At 52.2% G+C, this 15,365-nt stretch overlaps 1 protein-coding gene across 6 annotated transcripts in view; it reads left to right on the forward strand.

Moving 5' to 3' along the window:
- The window catches only part of pbx4 (pre-B-cell leukemia transcription factor 4), a 31,913-nt gene extending 18,039 nt beyond the window's left edge, over window positions 1-13,874 (forward strand). For 2 of the 6 annotated variants that reach the window (XM_088932396.1, XM_088932395.1), the window contains 7 exons: window positions 3,043-3,287; window positions 3,558-3,748; window positions 3,872-4,007; window positions 4,728-4,884; window positions 7,722-7,813; window positions 9,315-9,419; window positions 9,802-10,008. In XM_088932396.1, coding sequence (XP_088788522.1) covers window positions 3,043-3,287; window positions 3,558-3,748; window positions 3,872-4,007; window positions 4,728-4,884; window positions 7,722-7,813; window positions 9,315-9,419; window positions 9,802-9,894 — 1,019 coding nt within the window. In that variant the 3' untranslated portion in view covers window positions 9,895-10,008. Of the gene's footprint in view, window positions 1-3,042; window positions 3,288-3,557; window positions 3,749-3,871; window positions 4,008-4,727; window positions 4,885-7,721; window positions 7,814-9,314; window positions 9,420-9,801 lie in introns of all 6 variants that reach the window. The other 4 variants (XM_088932392.1, XM_088932390.1, XM_088932394.1 and 1 more) reach the window with 2 other exon arrangements.
- Window positions 13,875-15,365: the final 1,491 nt, after the last annotated feature.

A 15,365-nucleotide genomic window follows, 5' to 3' on the forward strand; every position in this document is an offset into this window, starting at 1 on the left:
ACAGCCCGCCTCTCGTGGAGCTGTCCCGGTGTGTGCGTCGGCGTCGCCGTGGTGATGGGTGACCGGCCAGTGGGTTAGTGGTGCAGCGAGTGGACTAGAACGCTGGAGAGGGCGAATGAAGCCGCAGGCTGGGAGAAGGATAGAAAGATACTGGAGGAGGTTGGGAAGATGAGCTGTGGAGGAGAAGGGAGAGTGAGACTGAGGGAGAGGATGGTGATGAAGGTGGAGCGTGTGGGTGGAGGATGACAGGAAGTGATGGCGGGGTCTGCCCTCTCCCCTGCTCTGCCACTCCACTGGCTGTGTGCTTATGTGTGAGTAATTAACAGTCATCGGTGTTTAATTACAGTGATTAAACGAGTCACAGGAAATTAAGCTGCAGCTGGGGGCGGGGCGTGTGGGAGGCGAGCCGCGTGTTGTGGGGGGGGGGGGGAGGGGGGTGATGGGGGTGAGAACTGCGAGACGTCCCGTAGCGACGCCATGAGAGCACCAGCAGCAGCTGCACAAGCAAGAGCAGAAGCCCACAGTAACACTGCGAGAGGGAGGAGCTGCAGGGGCAGTGGAATAAGTGGTGTTCGAATTCAATTCAAGATCAGCTCCCCTGACTTCATGGGTTATAATAGTCTATCAGGAGTGAGGTTCGGACCCACGCAGACTCTTGTCCACTGGGTCTTAAGTCCAATGCCTTAATCACTCAGCCGTCCTGGTGCCTCTCTCTCTCTCTCTCTCTCCTTCTCCTTCTCCTTCTCCTTCTCCAGTTTCCCCTCTTGCTCCCCCCTGACCCTTGACTTTTTCTTTTTAAGAGGAGACGGAGTGCCCCTCCCCCTCCTGCCCCGCGGCAGGAAGTGGCCAGTCTGGGCCTGCTGGAGTCCTGCCCGTGGGTGGCTGTATATCAGGGTGCAGTGCCCTGTGTTAGTGTATGGACCTGCAGTGTCATGTTACTATGTGAAAGTATAGCCCAGTGCAGGCTCTGTATAACTACAGTGTGCTGTACTACACTGATTTTGCAGTAGTGCCGTGTTTGTGTGCTAAACTTGCTTATGGCACGTTGCAGTCTAGTCGGCTGCAGTAGAATTGTTAACCTTATGTACCAGTGTGGTGTGACACTTTAGGCTCCCACATTGGTGTCTTGCTCTACAGTGGTGGATGTTATGGAACTATAGAACAGTACTCTGTATGCTGAACCATGGCCAGCAGTCCAGCAGTTTACATTCAGTCCAGACAGACAAGCCATATTGACAGGACAGTTTACATTGATATTTACTCAAAGGGTTATAATTATAATATTTGTTACACTTATGTAGCGCTTTTCTGGACACTCCACTCAAAGCGCTTTACTGGTGATGGGGACTCCCCTCCACCACCACCAGTGTGCAGCATCCACCTTATGGGAGTGTGGAACAAGCTGCCCAGATGTGCTTTCAAATGGATACTGTGGCTTCCTTCCAGAAAAGACTGGATGAGATCCTCAGAGCATTCTTGGGTGTTTAGGGCAGGTGAGGAGGAAGTCTCTCTTTCTCCGGCTACTCTCTTGGGCTCTCTGTGGACACTGGCTTGGTTCTGCTAGTGTTGGTCAGGATGACTGTGATAACTAGGTCCAATCTCGTTCAAGTTGAGAGCTTTAATTTCGCTTCTTGTTTTCTTGGCTTAGTGTGGAATCCTGCATTGTTGCTGGTGGGGTTTCTGTCCTGCGTGGCTCAGTTCTGGGGGGGGGGGTGACCCCCAGGGCTTTGTGGACCCTCTGAGTTTGTTTTTGTGGGGAGTGGAGTGAGGAGAGCCTATGTGGGGGTTTTCCAGAGCTCCGAGCGATGGGATTTCCATACATCCCCGAATCCCTGAGCCTTATTGGTTGTATGGCATGAGGGGCTGTATCACGCTGTCAGGCCTGCACCCCGGCTTTTCGGGGAGGGCTATAGCAATCCTTGTCCCCACTGGGCTCCCTGTTGGGCTGGTGTAGTAGCTGCAGTGGGACTCTGGGGGGCGCTGTCTGGAAGAAAGCAGGTTACAGGGTGGCGTTGCCAGTCCAGGAACGCGTTCTTTTCCCCAGTCTGAGAGAGGAGCAGGGACTGGCGGCTGCTGCAGACTGATTTGGGGGGGCCAGTGGTGGGGGGGATCTGAGAGTCGGGGAACAGATTGAGCGAGAAGGGATTGGGGCGGCACACGCGCCCAGAGAGAGGAAGAGAAGTATTGGATTGGGGAGAGGGGGTAGAGGAGAGGTCAGAAGTTCACGTGGCGGAGCTGCTGCATTCCAGAGCAGTGAGAGCGGGGAGGTGGGGGAGGGCGAGGAGCTGCAGCACAGCCCCCCTCTCAGGAATGTGGGGGGGGCAGAACAGAGGGAGGCGCTCCTGCCCCCTCTCCCCCTGCCACTGGGTCGCTCTCGGAGCAGGTGTGGCACCCGACAGCGAAGAGAGGGGAAGCTGAAGGGGTGTATGTTTTAAACAGAAGCTGCAGGTCTGTTCTCCTGTTCTGTATCTCATGCGAGAAGTCATGCGGGCAGAACGCAAGCCCTCAGCCAAGAAACGCCCGGCGCGTCGTCCGATGGGACACCTGGTGCCCGCTAGTGGTTTTTTACCTGCTTTTCACGGATCTGCAGCCGTCGCAGGTCTGCAGGCTCCCGGCTGCTGCTGATCTCCAGTTCCGCTGTGCGTTTCGTGGCAAGGTTGCGCTCCTTCAGTTTACCTGTGGAAGACTGGCCCCATGTTAAAGCAGTTCAACTGCACGGAGCCGACGAGCTGCCGGTTTAAATCAGAGCTCAGAAATGATTTCCCTGTGTGCTGCTTGGGCACAGCACCGAGGGCAGGTTTCCATAGCTGTGCAATTAACCGTTTCGTCCAACACAAACACGACCCCATTATTAACCGCGATGTCGGTTGTGCAAAAGCAGTGGAAGAGCGCCATCTGCTGGTGCTTTGTGAAACTGCAGGGGGTTTTTTTCGGGGAAAGTGTGATGAGTGACTTTTTAACAGTTTTTAAAGTTTTTCTCTGTTCGTAGTCAAGGTGCTGTAGTTAGCGGGCAGCGGTTTGACCCTTCCCTCTTTCTCTCAGTCCTCAGTATCCGTGGGGTACAGGAGGAGGACCCCCCAGACCCCCAGATCATGCGGCTGGACAACATGCTCTTGGCAGAGGGCGTGTCGGGGCCGGAGAAGGGCGGCGGTTCGGCGGCCGCAGCAGCGGCGGCGGCGGCAGCGGGGGGGTCGCCGAACGACGGCAGCATCGAGCACTCGGACTACCGCGCCAAGCTGGCGCAGATCCGCCAGATTTACCACTCCGAGCTGGAGAAGTATGAGCAGGTGAGAGGGGCAGGGGGGGGACACCCTCTGATTCTGATTTCAGCCTGGGGTGCACGTCCAGTGTGTTGTCTTTACTCTCAGCGGTGCTGCACTGGGAGGTTAGTGGTTTCTGGGGGGATCCCCTTGCCAGTCTGGCATATTTGCGTTCAAGCATCTTCATGACGTTACACTTCACGCGCCGTAACACGCCATCCCTTGGCGCTCTCTCTCTCTCTCTCTCTTTCCTGTCTGTGGTGTGTCCGTGTGGCGCTGGGCGTGCTCCCCGGCCAGGCGTGCAGCGAGTTCACAAACCACGTGATGAACCTGCTGCGGGAGCAGTCGCGCACGCGGCCCATCTCGCCCAAGGAGATCGAGCGCATGGTGGCCATCATCCACCGCAAGTTCAGCTCCATCCAGATGCAGCTGAAGCAGAGCACCTGTGAGGCCGTAATGATCCTGCGCTCCCGCTTCCTGGACGCCAGGTCAGTCCGCGTCTGTCTTTCCCGCCTGGGTTTTGTTCCCTTTCCGACGTTACTGCTTCCAGCGGCAGGTTAGCGCCTCCTCACCGGCCTGTCTGGGGGCTCTGGCCCGTGTTTGTGTCGCAGGCGCAAGAGGCGCAACTTCAACAAGCAGGCCACTGAGGTGCTGAATGAGTACTTCTACTCCCACCTGTCCAACCCCTACCCCAGCGAGGAGGCCAAGGAGGAGCTGGCCAAGAAGTGTGGCATCACTGTCTCTCAGGTGAGATCAGGCCTGGGGGAGGAAGAGGAAGAGCAGGGGGTCTTGGGCAAGAGGAGGAGGGTCAGGTGGAGGGGCTCAGCATAGAGGAGGAGGAGCAGGAGGATGAAGAGGAGGAGCAGGGGGGCTTGGGCAAGAGGAGTAGAATCAGGAGGATAATGATGATAATGATAATGTTGCTTTATTAGCCCAGTACAATTTCTTGCATTAGGAATTCGTCTTTTCGCATACCCCAGCTTGCTCTCCATGAGACACAGACGGAGAGAAGCTTGGGGTCGGAGCGCAGGGTCAGCCATTGTACAGCGCCCCTGGAGCAGTTGGGGTTAAGGGCCTTGCTCAGGGACCCAACGGAGTAAGATTCCTTTGCCGGCTGTGGGATTTGAACCGGCAACCTTCCAGTCACAGGCACAGATCCTTAGCCACAGAGCCACCGCTCCTCCAGGGGCTCAGCATGGAGGAGGAGGAGCAGGGGGAGGAAGAGGAGGAGCAGGGGGGCTTGGGCAAGAGGAGGAGGAGCAGGGGGAGGGGCTCAGCATGGAGGAGGAGGAGTAGGGGGAGGGAGGAGGAGGAGCAGGGGGAGGGGCTGGAGTTCGGGGAGGGGGAAGCGGAGCTGGGGGAAGGGTACCTTACGAAGCAGAACAAACACTAAAGCAAATAAGTTACACCTCTCTGTGAGTCGCCTGTCCTACACTTGGTCACTATTACCATCTCTCTCTGTCCCAGGTGTCTAACTGGTTCGGCAACAAGAGAATTCGTTACAAGAAGAACATTGGTAAGTTCCAGGAGGAAGCTAACCTGTACGCCGTTAAAACCGCAGTGGATGCGGCCAGTGTTTCTGCGCAGGCTAGCCAGGCCAGCTCTCCGGCGACACCGAACTCAGGTACCGTCTCCAGCCCTGAATCAGCACCCCTCCCAATCACCGCACCCCTCACCGCACCCTGCCTCACAGAATATTGGCCTGAAACGGCCTAGGGCACAGCCGAAACCAATAGACAGACGGACAGATGGACAGACGGACACACTGGCCGCACAGACCTGCTTTCTGCGGAGATCAACAGTACTCTGCTGCGCCCTCTGCTGGCTACAGACAGCCCTGTGTTATAATCTCAGCTGTCTGTGATGCTGCTACACTCTAACCCAGGCCAAATTTAAAATTCAGACTGGGAAAAAGTAAAACCTGGACCGTCTGTAGTTGTCATGAGCTGGAGCAGAGGAACCCAGGTCCATTCCAGGCTTTCCTAGTCCTGACCCTTTTGACACCCACCCTCCAGTGTATCTGGTTTTGTCTCAATGAATTAATTGACCCACTAATTGGCCAAATGGCTTAACTTGTCCACGTGATGTTTTCACCTTCTGAAAATGAGCAGAATTTCAAATGACACATCGCAAATTGGAATTTAAAAAAATTGGATTTTAAATTTAGAAGTAAAAAAAAAAGTAATTTTCTTGTTCGGTCAGAAAATCATTTAGAAATTGACTGGAGATCGGGATCAGAGTGGACTCCCTGGGCAGGGTCGGACAGGTCTGGTGATGGCACACGCATCTCTTCTTAAAAACCCACACATCCCCCCCCCATGACCCTAAGAGGAGGCCATCCGCTGTTCCCTGTAGAGAGAGTAGAGAGTAGTTCTGTAGCTCTGCTGTGGTGTTTTAATTCACACTCGTTCAAAGATGAAAATCGAGGTGTAAGAACCGGGCCTTTGTGTGGAGGTGGCCCTGAAAGGCAGACAAGGCAGAAAGTGAGTGTCTTTACTCATGGGCCAGCTGGAGAGCTGTGTCCCCCGTTCACGAACAGCCAGTGCTCCTGTTGGGGGTTTTGACGAGCTTGCGCTTTCCCAGCCTGCTGGACTGTCCGTCTGTCTGTGCGTCTGTCTGCTTACTCACCAGCACCCACCCCCCACCTCCAATAACCAGCTCGTCTCCTGTGTGTGACTAACTTCAGACACTCAGACACATGGCACCATGGGGGCAGCAGTCCTGGGCTGATGCCAGGCTCCTGGGCATGCCTGTGTATGTGCCTGTACGTAACTGTTGCCCATTTGTCTTCTGTCTTTGATTCATTTAATTCTGTTTTACTTTGGTTTAATCATCGCGTGCCAGGAAACGCGTAACTCCCACTGCCCTGAGGATATTCTGACCGGGGGTTCCCAATCCTGGTGTTGGGGGACCCCACACCTGCTGGGTTTGGATCACCTCAGCATTCAAATAATTGAACCCCTAACAGACCTAATGAGCTCAAATTTAAATCCAGTACTAATTCAAATTTTTCCATTTCTGAATATATTAGAGGTAGTCTCGTAACTATGAACTTAAGTAACTTGAGCTGCAGAACTTGCAAAGGTTCTAACCAAACAGCCTTTTGGTTAATTTAAAGGGGAACTGCAAAGCTATTTCAACATTTCGTGTTTATAATGAATTGGCAATGATGAGTACTTTTCAGACCACAATGAAGCTACCAGGTATGTGGTCACGTGTACAGCCCTTTAGTTTCCATCACAAAAGTGACGAAGTTTCAGTGAATGTGCTATATTGTCGCCATTGTCTGTGATTCAGAGGCAACAAGCGTCGCCATTACATTGTAAACGTGCTTTAGACCAAACAAATTTTGCTACTCCATTGATAGTAAATATTTCCATGAACCCGACGCATACAAAGCAGCGTGTTTTTTACATACTTAATGGTTAAGTATTGCAAGAAAAAGAGCAGCCTGCCAACCAGCTAAAATAAGCTCACAATTAACGTTGTTAGGAGACCATGTCACTGTAAGCAAATGAGAAACTAGTGAGCGGGAAGGGCTGCTGTCACATTACAATTTGCGGAAACTCTCGTTCTTGCCCGTGGCAATAGCAGCGGCTTTCGGCGACATGGTACCTTCATAAAGTTCACGCTTCTTTACTTAACCCAAAATTTGTTAAAGAATTGTGATACCATCAGTTTTATTTTGTTACCAAGGTTTAATAATCTGAGAATAAACGTCTGAGAATTTGGGACTGCAGTTCCCCTTTAAAGGTCTTTAAGAGCTCAGCTGCAGTGAAAACCCAGTGGTGTGGAGGGGTTCCCAGGACTGGGGGCCCCTCCTCTAGCTCTTGAGCTTGTTCATGCACAAACCGGCCAGTCACCAAGGTGTTCTACAGCTACCAGCGTCAGAGTAGGAATCAGGAATATAAAGTTGACGTCTGCTTTGAAGGCGGTCTGGCGCAAGGGTTTATTTTAGGCTGGCGTAGGGGTGGAGTTTAGGCTGATCAAAGGTTTAATCTAGGCTGCCATAGAGGTGGAATTTAGGTTGGCGCAGGGGCAAAGTTTTGGGTGGAACATGGACACGGGGGAAGGGTGGGCAGTACAAGTGCAAAACTGCACTCAGGCCTTGTGAGTGGTAAACTGTAGCCCTCAGCGTCTGCACTAGGGGTGGGAGAGTGTGTCCAGTGCGCTACCTGCTAGCCTGCAGCCACAGAGCACATGTGCCGGGTGATTGCTGAGCTATGGGCCGTTCTGGGGCTGACTCGGTGCTGGCGCCAGACCTCAAGTGTGAGTCGCAAGGCTGGGCTATTAAGAGAATTTGTGTTTGAAAGCCCTGGGCACAGAAGGTAGTGTGAAGCGCTTGAGCATTGTAGTGTGTTCCTGGATATTGAGGTTGTGCTTTTCAGCTTTCTGCGAGTGTAGAGCACAGAATAGGCACAACATGACCCCCATGACCTGTGACCTGCGTGGTGCCTGCAGGGTCTTCACGGCCACATGACCTGTCCCTTGGTGGGGAGGTGTACCTGGGCTTGCGCTCACTCAGTGGGGATGCCTTCTCAGGCCTGCTGGGTGCCCTGCTGCCCCCAATATCCTAACATTGAACTCTTTGACTGTGATATAATAAGGCCCAACATAGTTCCACTGGACTCCTGTCAGCTACCCCAAAACATCACCTCCCTAGCATAATACCACTTATACTACATGTTGCACCACCACACTACCCCTGATACAGCAGGAGTCACCCCTCTATGCTGTCTGTCTCACCCAGAGCAGGCAAGCTTTTAGTTCTGTTCCCAGGAGGGTGGCAGCATCTTCTGGCTGCCTGTTACAAATGGCTTGCAATTACTTAATTACACTAATTATCTAATTAACTGGGTTCTCATGTAACACTTCCTCCTGATGGCTCAGAAAACCAGGGGATTGATTTTCAGGAAATTGTGCCCTGACCCCAGTGCAGTGAATCTAAGTTTCTGAATTATAGCTATTAATCAGATCAGTTAAAGAGCAGTAGACCACAAGTGCATCCAGAACAAGCCGTGAGGAGGGGCTGGAGTCCCTGTCTGTGTAGAAGTATAGAACAAAGTCGTGCCCCTTCCCCCAGCACCAGCTGGTTCTGTAAGATTTCAGAAATGGCTCCTTGAGTTGATAGTGTTTGAAAAGAGATTTTTAAATTTGTAAAACCCCAAAATCTGCCCACTCATTAAAAACACAGCTTTGTTCACATGACCCCTTTTTGTTTACTTCAAAAAGTAAGTGTACAGGAATCTCAAAGAGAATTGCTTAGTCAGGCTCCTAGTGCACAGCACTCTGATCCACCCCAGGTTTTGCAGTGTTACCAGTCAGGCTCAGCTGCTGGGCTTGTACATGAATTGTTCCCATGAGACAAACAGATCTACCACTTGACTCAAGTTTTTTGTGTGAGATCTCTGCCACCTGGTGTCACTTTTAGCAAGAGCCCTGCAGGTGGTTAGAAATGTGGAGAGTTCTAGGTTACTGTACAGTAGGAATCAGATTGTCACTCCTCTCCAAAACTATCATTTTAGTTATTTTCATATTTTCTCTTGCAAGCGCAGTGACAAGTTTTGGGTGTTTGTAAATCCAGCGTTTGAGGTGTTGAGGGGTCTGAGTGACTCTTGAGTCCTGTAATGGTCCCCTGTGATTGGTGTGCAGTTTTTTTGCATAGCAATTTTGTGTGATTTTCTTAAGAACCGCCCCACTGTGCGCCTGGAAATTGGAAAGAATCTGAAGCAGGAGAGCGTCTGCAGCTGGTGTAGCTTGTGGAAGAAACTCTTATGTAGCAACAGAGCAGAGAAATTGACTTTAGTGTGTGCAGTCCTGGAAAATTTATTTGACATTAAATAAACTTTAGATTTTGTAGGGTTGGTTAGCGTGGAGCACCTCTTGTCTGAGCCGGTTTGTCTGCCCCTGTGAAGAGCCTGGAGCCTGCCCTGTGTGTCTGTGGGTGCGTCTGCCACTGTCCTTGTCCCAGCTAGTGCTTCTCTTTCGTCTGTCCAATGCAAGATTGCAGGGCTGGTTTGCTGAAGTTCTCACATTGTGCCCACTGAGTGACAGCACCTCCTTTCTCCTCAGGTGGATACCCTGCGCCATGCTACACACCTGACGGGCGGTTATGAGGAGCTGACAGGGAGCGCCTTGTACCCTCCACGACGCATCAATGTGAGTAGTTTGGAGTGTACTCACAGACAACCCTGTCACAGAGTGAAGGCTGAGAGACGGGGGTGATATTCAGCTTGTAAAGAGCTATACACACAACTCCACTGTGCATTTATATTATTCCCTCTCTCAGTGCAGTGTTAATGTACTGTAGTGTCCAGTCAGTGTGTCTGTATTAACCCCTCTCTCTCAGTGCAGTGTTAATGTACTGGAGTGTCCAGTCAGTGTGTCTGTATGAACCCCTCTCTCTCAGTGCAGTGTTAATGTACTGTAGTGTCCAGTCAGTGTGTCTGTATTAACCCCTCTCTCTCAGTGCAGTGTTAATGTACTGTAGTGTCCAGTCAGTCAGTGTGTCTGTATTAACCTCTCTCTCTCTCTCCTCCAGTCTAACGGCAGTTGGCAGGACAGCACTAACCCTTCCTCCGTCACTTCGCCCACTGCTGAGCCGGCGAGTGTCCACTCTGATACCTCCAACTGAGCACCAAATCACAGATCTGAGCACGGACAACTGCATCTCCTCTCCAGTCCTCGTCATCCCTGCTGCTCCAGACCCCCCGCCCCCCCCACAATACCTGAAACCTCAACCCCACCAGACCCGCGCCACGTCCCACTGCAAGGTCAGCGACAGTGCGTTCAGCTCCTTGGCCGGCGAGTCTCAGGACGGACACGAGTGGACAAGCCATCCACACCTGTGCTCCAGGTCGGATCCATCTCCAGTCGGTGGGGGGGGGGGGGGGCACACAGGTAACCCCTGACCCCCCTTGATCCCGCAGGCCGTCTGTCTCTGCACACACATCGCCACTGTGTCTCAACCAGACTGGACAACAGAGACAAAACACAAAACTGAAACTGACAGCACTGGACACAATGGAGCAGACACCGACACCACAGTACGGTGGTAGAGCTATGTGCGCCACGCAGGCCCTGACACTTAATTGTCATGGGTTAGAGTGAAGAAGCGAGGGGGAAGGTGGGGGGACACCCCGTCTTCCTTTGATGAGGTTGCACACTTTTTTTAAAAGTGCATGGACTTCCCTGTGCTGTCCTGGGGGCGCAGGCCCAGCTGAGGTGTTGGGGAAGCTGCCGGCGCCCCCAGTGTGTGTATGCTACAGGGGTTACTGTAGGCGTGCGTGCGTGCGTGCGCACGGTATCGGGGTTACTTCCTTAGTAATTAAGGATCAAGGCTCCTGACCAAATTAAATAGTCCTCATATTTCCAAACCATTATTCCTTCCAACACATCTGCTTGTGCCAAAAGTCCTGTCCCAGTACTTCTGTTCCTGAGAATGCCCACACTGCGGCAGATGGGAAAATAACCGGATTGTGTACGGAGCAGAGGCATGTGCATGGAGGGCCTACGGAGAAGCCTACCAGTTTGTGTGTCAGAATGGACTGTGGTGGGCAGGTCTTGGGCACATTATCGGAAGCTGCATGCTCCCAGTCTGTACCGATCTCCTGTTCTTCCTGACGTCTGTGGGTGCCAGGCTTTTCCTTGGGTGGGAGCTGCGACCAGAGTCAAGATAACATTGGATCGCAGCGTGGGGCTTTGGAGACGCTGTAAAAGCATGTCTGGCATTCGTCGGCATCCGTGAACGTGACAGTCTGACAACGGTTTCTAGCCAGACGTGAGCCCTGAGCCACACAAGAGATCACAGGAGACTGGGGACCCGTGCCGTATTGCTGGGGATCTCTTCTCCTTTGGTGGCTGGTCAGACAAATGTGTCTTTTCTAACACCCTGCGGGGTGTGCGGGGTCTGAGCTGTCTGGGTGTTGAGGTGCAGGGCAGAGATTCTCGGGGCTCTGGGCGGAGCCTGTGGCCGTGTTCAAACCACAGAGCCTGGACACAGTCGGCTCCCCGAGTTTCTTTGGGATCTTAACTCTCCTGGGCTTTGTTCCCAACCAATTCCTAATTTGTTAGAATGAACTAATTTAACCTATTGGGGGGGGGGGGGGCATAAACATCTGTTAATGTTTTGAGTACCTGAAGCGCAGATTGATTTGAACGAAGTCATTGCGTGCTGCTTGGGAATGGAGGCCAGAAGAGGCGGTTCTGCGATCAGCACTGGACCTTCTGGGCCGGGTTTGGTTCGCTGCTCTGGGCCAAAGAGCTCCGCCCCCAGTCTCCCGTCTCGGGGACCCTGTTTGGTCTGAGGCCAGGGTGATGGAGACCCCAGGGGTCTGGAGCTACTCTGTGCAGGTTGAGTCGGTCCAGGATTCCTGCTCCCATCAGCCGTTAGTCTTTCCTTCACCTTGTCTCATTTTTTTTACACGTTTAGTTGAGAAGTTGTAGCCGATTTTTCATTTCTAATGCTGTTTCACAAAGAAAAGCACTGGGCACCAAAAATATGAGCTAGATGAAATTTGGGGAAGGGGGGGGGGAAGTGGGGCATTAGGGTGAGTTAGGGGGGGTGGGTCTATAAACTTTAAATAAAAAAAACTGAGAAAATGTGACCGTCTTCCATGCATGTCGTCTTCTTTAGGTGTGTTTGTGTCGACTGTGTTGCAAACCGATGCTTTTCGTCTTTTCGCGTTGCAGAAAGATTATGTATTTCAAACCACAAGTGACAGTGACCAAATATCTCGCTGAAGCCCAGCTCTTGCAGGCAGCCTTCCCTCGCCTGGCGCCTACACCAGTCCACTCGACTGTCCACTACAGTGTTCCCCGCTGGCCTTTCCTTTCCTTTCCCTGCTTCGTTTGGTCTAGAAACGGCACTGTCATATTGAGCGACGCAGCTCATTTCCCCACCTTGTCAGGGCCAAAAAATAGTGAACTGTTGAAGGTTAATCAGAATCGCCGAGTGGCTCTTCTGGAAGCTCTCTGAGGTTTGGTGTGTTTTCAGGCACGTTCTGCTTGAATTGCAGATTTTGCAATAACAGTCCTGTGAGAGGGACAGTACTGCAAGCTGCAGGAAAGGGGCAGGCAGCTTCTGTTTTTTTTTTTGGGCCGAGTTGCTTCTTAATATCTCATTTTGTCAAAAAGGACAACTCCAGAACTGACCCTTGCTCAGCTCACACTGTGATCTGTCTGTGTGACTCCAAGTGTGCAGCAGTGAAATCCGCTTCAGGTTTAACAAGTTGCGGGCTCCCACCTCCCACCAGGTATTTCACCTTGTTGCGCAAAGGTACTATTAAATTTGCGTTGATATATGTGTGTGGTGAATATCGAGTAGAAGAACCACGTTTAGTGTTATAATCTACTGCAGAGCCCTGTACCTTTGAATGCCTGAAGTCGATCAGACTGCTGTGCAGTGGAAGACTGTATCCTTGAAAACATATCAGATGTGTTTCGCTTTCATATGATCTCTCTGATGTCTGTCAACCTAGCCTCAGCTTTTTTAAGAACATAAAAAAGGCCATATGACTGTAATAGTATTGTTTCAGAACCAAATATAGTATTACCAACTTGGTAATGAGTAAGGAAATCAATGTGTATGAGTGAGGGGTACAGGAATGTAATTTGGGGTTATCAATGGATGTGCCCTGTTTTTAAGTCAACAGAAGCCTTTTGAAAAATGTTTTTTCTCTTTTTTTTTTGGTTTAAAACACTAAAGATTTTCCGAATCACCAGGAAGTTTGCGTTTTGTTTCTGCCAGTTCATGGTTTCTCTAGAACTGCTGTTACTGCTTCTTTCGTGTTAACTACTGTTAATACACCAAATTGTCTTCCCTGTCTTCTCCCGGCTGTGCATCGATGTCACTGTACAGATTGTGGGATTTTTTTCTTTAATTTGACGATTTTTAATGTTTGGCATATAGCTGGGGAGACTGTAGACCAGATTAAATCAACAGGCCCTCTGTGCCCTATCAGCCATTCTGGCTTTGCTGGGAAGATGTGCAGTCTGATTTAATGTGGGCTGATCTTTCAGTGATTGTTTTAGTGAGTTTTGTTGTTTTTTGTTTGGAGTGCTTTTTTAAAATGTTTTCTTTTTTTTAACCACCTTCGTTTCCCCCCGGTTTGTTACAATCCTCCCTCCCCCTCCCCCCCTGTCGTGAGACTGTGCCTCCCTGCGGCCTGTCCGCACAGCGCTCGTCTCTGGGAATGTCGGTTGGGTGCTTCCGGGGATCGGAGCGGCGACTTTCCGCCAGGGACCCCGGTTCTTTTGGGGAAGGGTAAAGAGGGGCGCTGGGGTGCGGTGACTGAGCCGGAACCCGCTCGTGACTGAATCAAAAAGATCCAGCTTTCCCTGCGCGCTCACTGGAGAGCCGTTCCAGGAGGGCCGTTAGGATGAATGGGAGATTCCCACCTCCGATCCCTCGGCACCGAACCCGTGAGGCCGCGCTGCACCGTGACCTGACCCGACCCTTCCTCCTCACCCCCATCTTGTGTAGAGAAGTTAGCAGGCCGAGCCCTGGGGCTCCACTTATACCTCACGCGTGTAGGACACCTGTTCTGGGAGGAAAGAGGAGAACTGTAGTGTTGCTTATTAGAAAACTAAAAATAAAATCTAGTGTTTTTTTGGGAGTGTTTATTTGCTTTTTCTGAACTTTGCCAGGGCAGAGATACGAGTTAAGAGCTAGATTTCCTGGTCTTCTTCCGAGCGGTGTGGCCAGGACTGGCGGGGAGGTGAAGCAGCCCCCGCTTGTCTCTACCTCCTGGAGCGGAGACGCCCTCCTGCTCATGACTGGTTTCTGCAGTAGCTCCGCCCTGTGTGGGCCGGCGTGACCAGTATCCTCGCTGTTCTTGAGACTGTAACCGTCGAGCCGTGAACGAGGGCAGTGTTGAAGAGGAAGGAAAGGCGACTGTGGGGTGATGCTGGCTGTTCCACAGATCAAGAGGAGCCAGACTGCCTCCATTCTGGCTCCACACCCAGAGTGGTGCAGTGACACAGGAGCCAGAATGGCTGACAAAAGGGTCTTGATTTCCTGGCTGATGGGGGCAAGTTGCTCTCATGCAGATGGAGGCAGGCGGCAGTGTTAATGGTGCCAGGGGTGGCGGTGTGCAGTCAGGCCGTTCCTGTTAGGCCATGTGCCTATAGAATGTGGTCTACTGTCCTCCTGCATGGACACTGACCCCTAGAGGGTGCCACTGGGTGGGATGGTCCCAGAAACATCGCTGATTCACAGAATCAAGCCCAGACGTGGCCATGTGGTTTAATAGGCTTGTTCACAGGCAGACGGCGGGTTCAAGGCTGGCGGGATGTGCATGCCGATAAGCTGACCCGTCTTGCTGGGGACCAGCCTCCGCACCAGCCCGTGGGCAGAAAGCTTTGTGAGAAAAATGAATGCCCCTGGCCAGGCTTGGGACCAGGCTCACAGGTGTTGCAAAGGTGCCTGTAATGAGCAGACTGAAGAATCAGCTGTAAAACACCTTAAGGAACATCTGACTGAGGAATTGGATTTACTGTTCAATCTGGAGCAAAGAGCAGACAGCACCGCCCCTGCCACCCCCTGCTCCCGGGAAGTGAGTTTGTCAGGGCGACCGGACACCCCACGAGAACGTGATCTCACGCTCGAGCTTCTTCCGTTCCCATGGGATATACAAATTTCCTCCGGTTCGTAACGGTACCCTTTTTAGGTTCCCGGATCCCCGGACATCAAGTGGCGTTTCTCATGGGAATAATTGCCGGGGTGGGAGAGGGGGGGTGGTCTCCGGGACTGGAGGGCCTCTGCCTCTGCCTCTCCAGGTTTTCTGATCGACCTGAACGCCAGCTGCTCCGGCGCTGCCGTTTGAGCGAGACCCGGAGCCCCTGTGGACGAGCCGCTGCCCCTCCAGGCGCAGGGGACTCTCCGTCCTGCTTCTCCACCCCGACCAGGGACGGTCCCGTCGCCGCCGGCTCGGCCCTGGACCCCAGCTCCAGCTCCCCGAGAGCCACGCCTGTCGGGGGTTTTTTAGAAGTCGAGAGCGGGTGTGTGCGAGGTCCTGTTCATCGGCACGGTGTAAATATCGGTGTTTTTATACTGGTTACCGAGCTCCTGATTATTTTTTTACTTTTTTATACAAGGGTGTGATG

The sequence above is a fragment of the Atractosteus spatula genome, chromosome 14 (assembly GCF_055471065.1).
Source record: "Atractosteus spatula isolate fAtrSpa1 chromosome 14, fAtrSpa1.hap1, whole genome shotgun sequence".
Lineage (NCBI taxonomy): Eukaryota > Metazoa > Chordata > Actinopteri > Semionotiformes > Lepisosteidae > Atractosteus > Atractosteus spatula.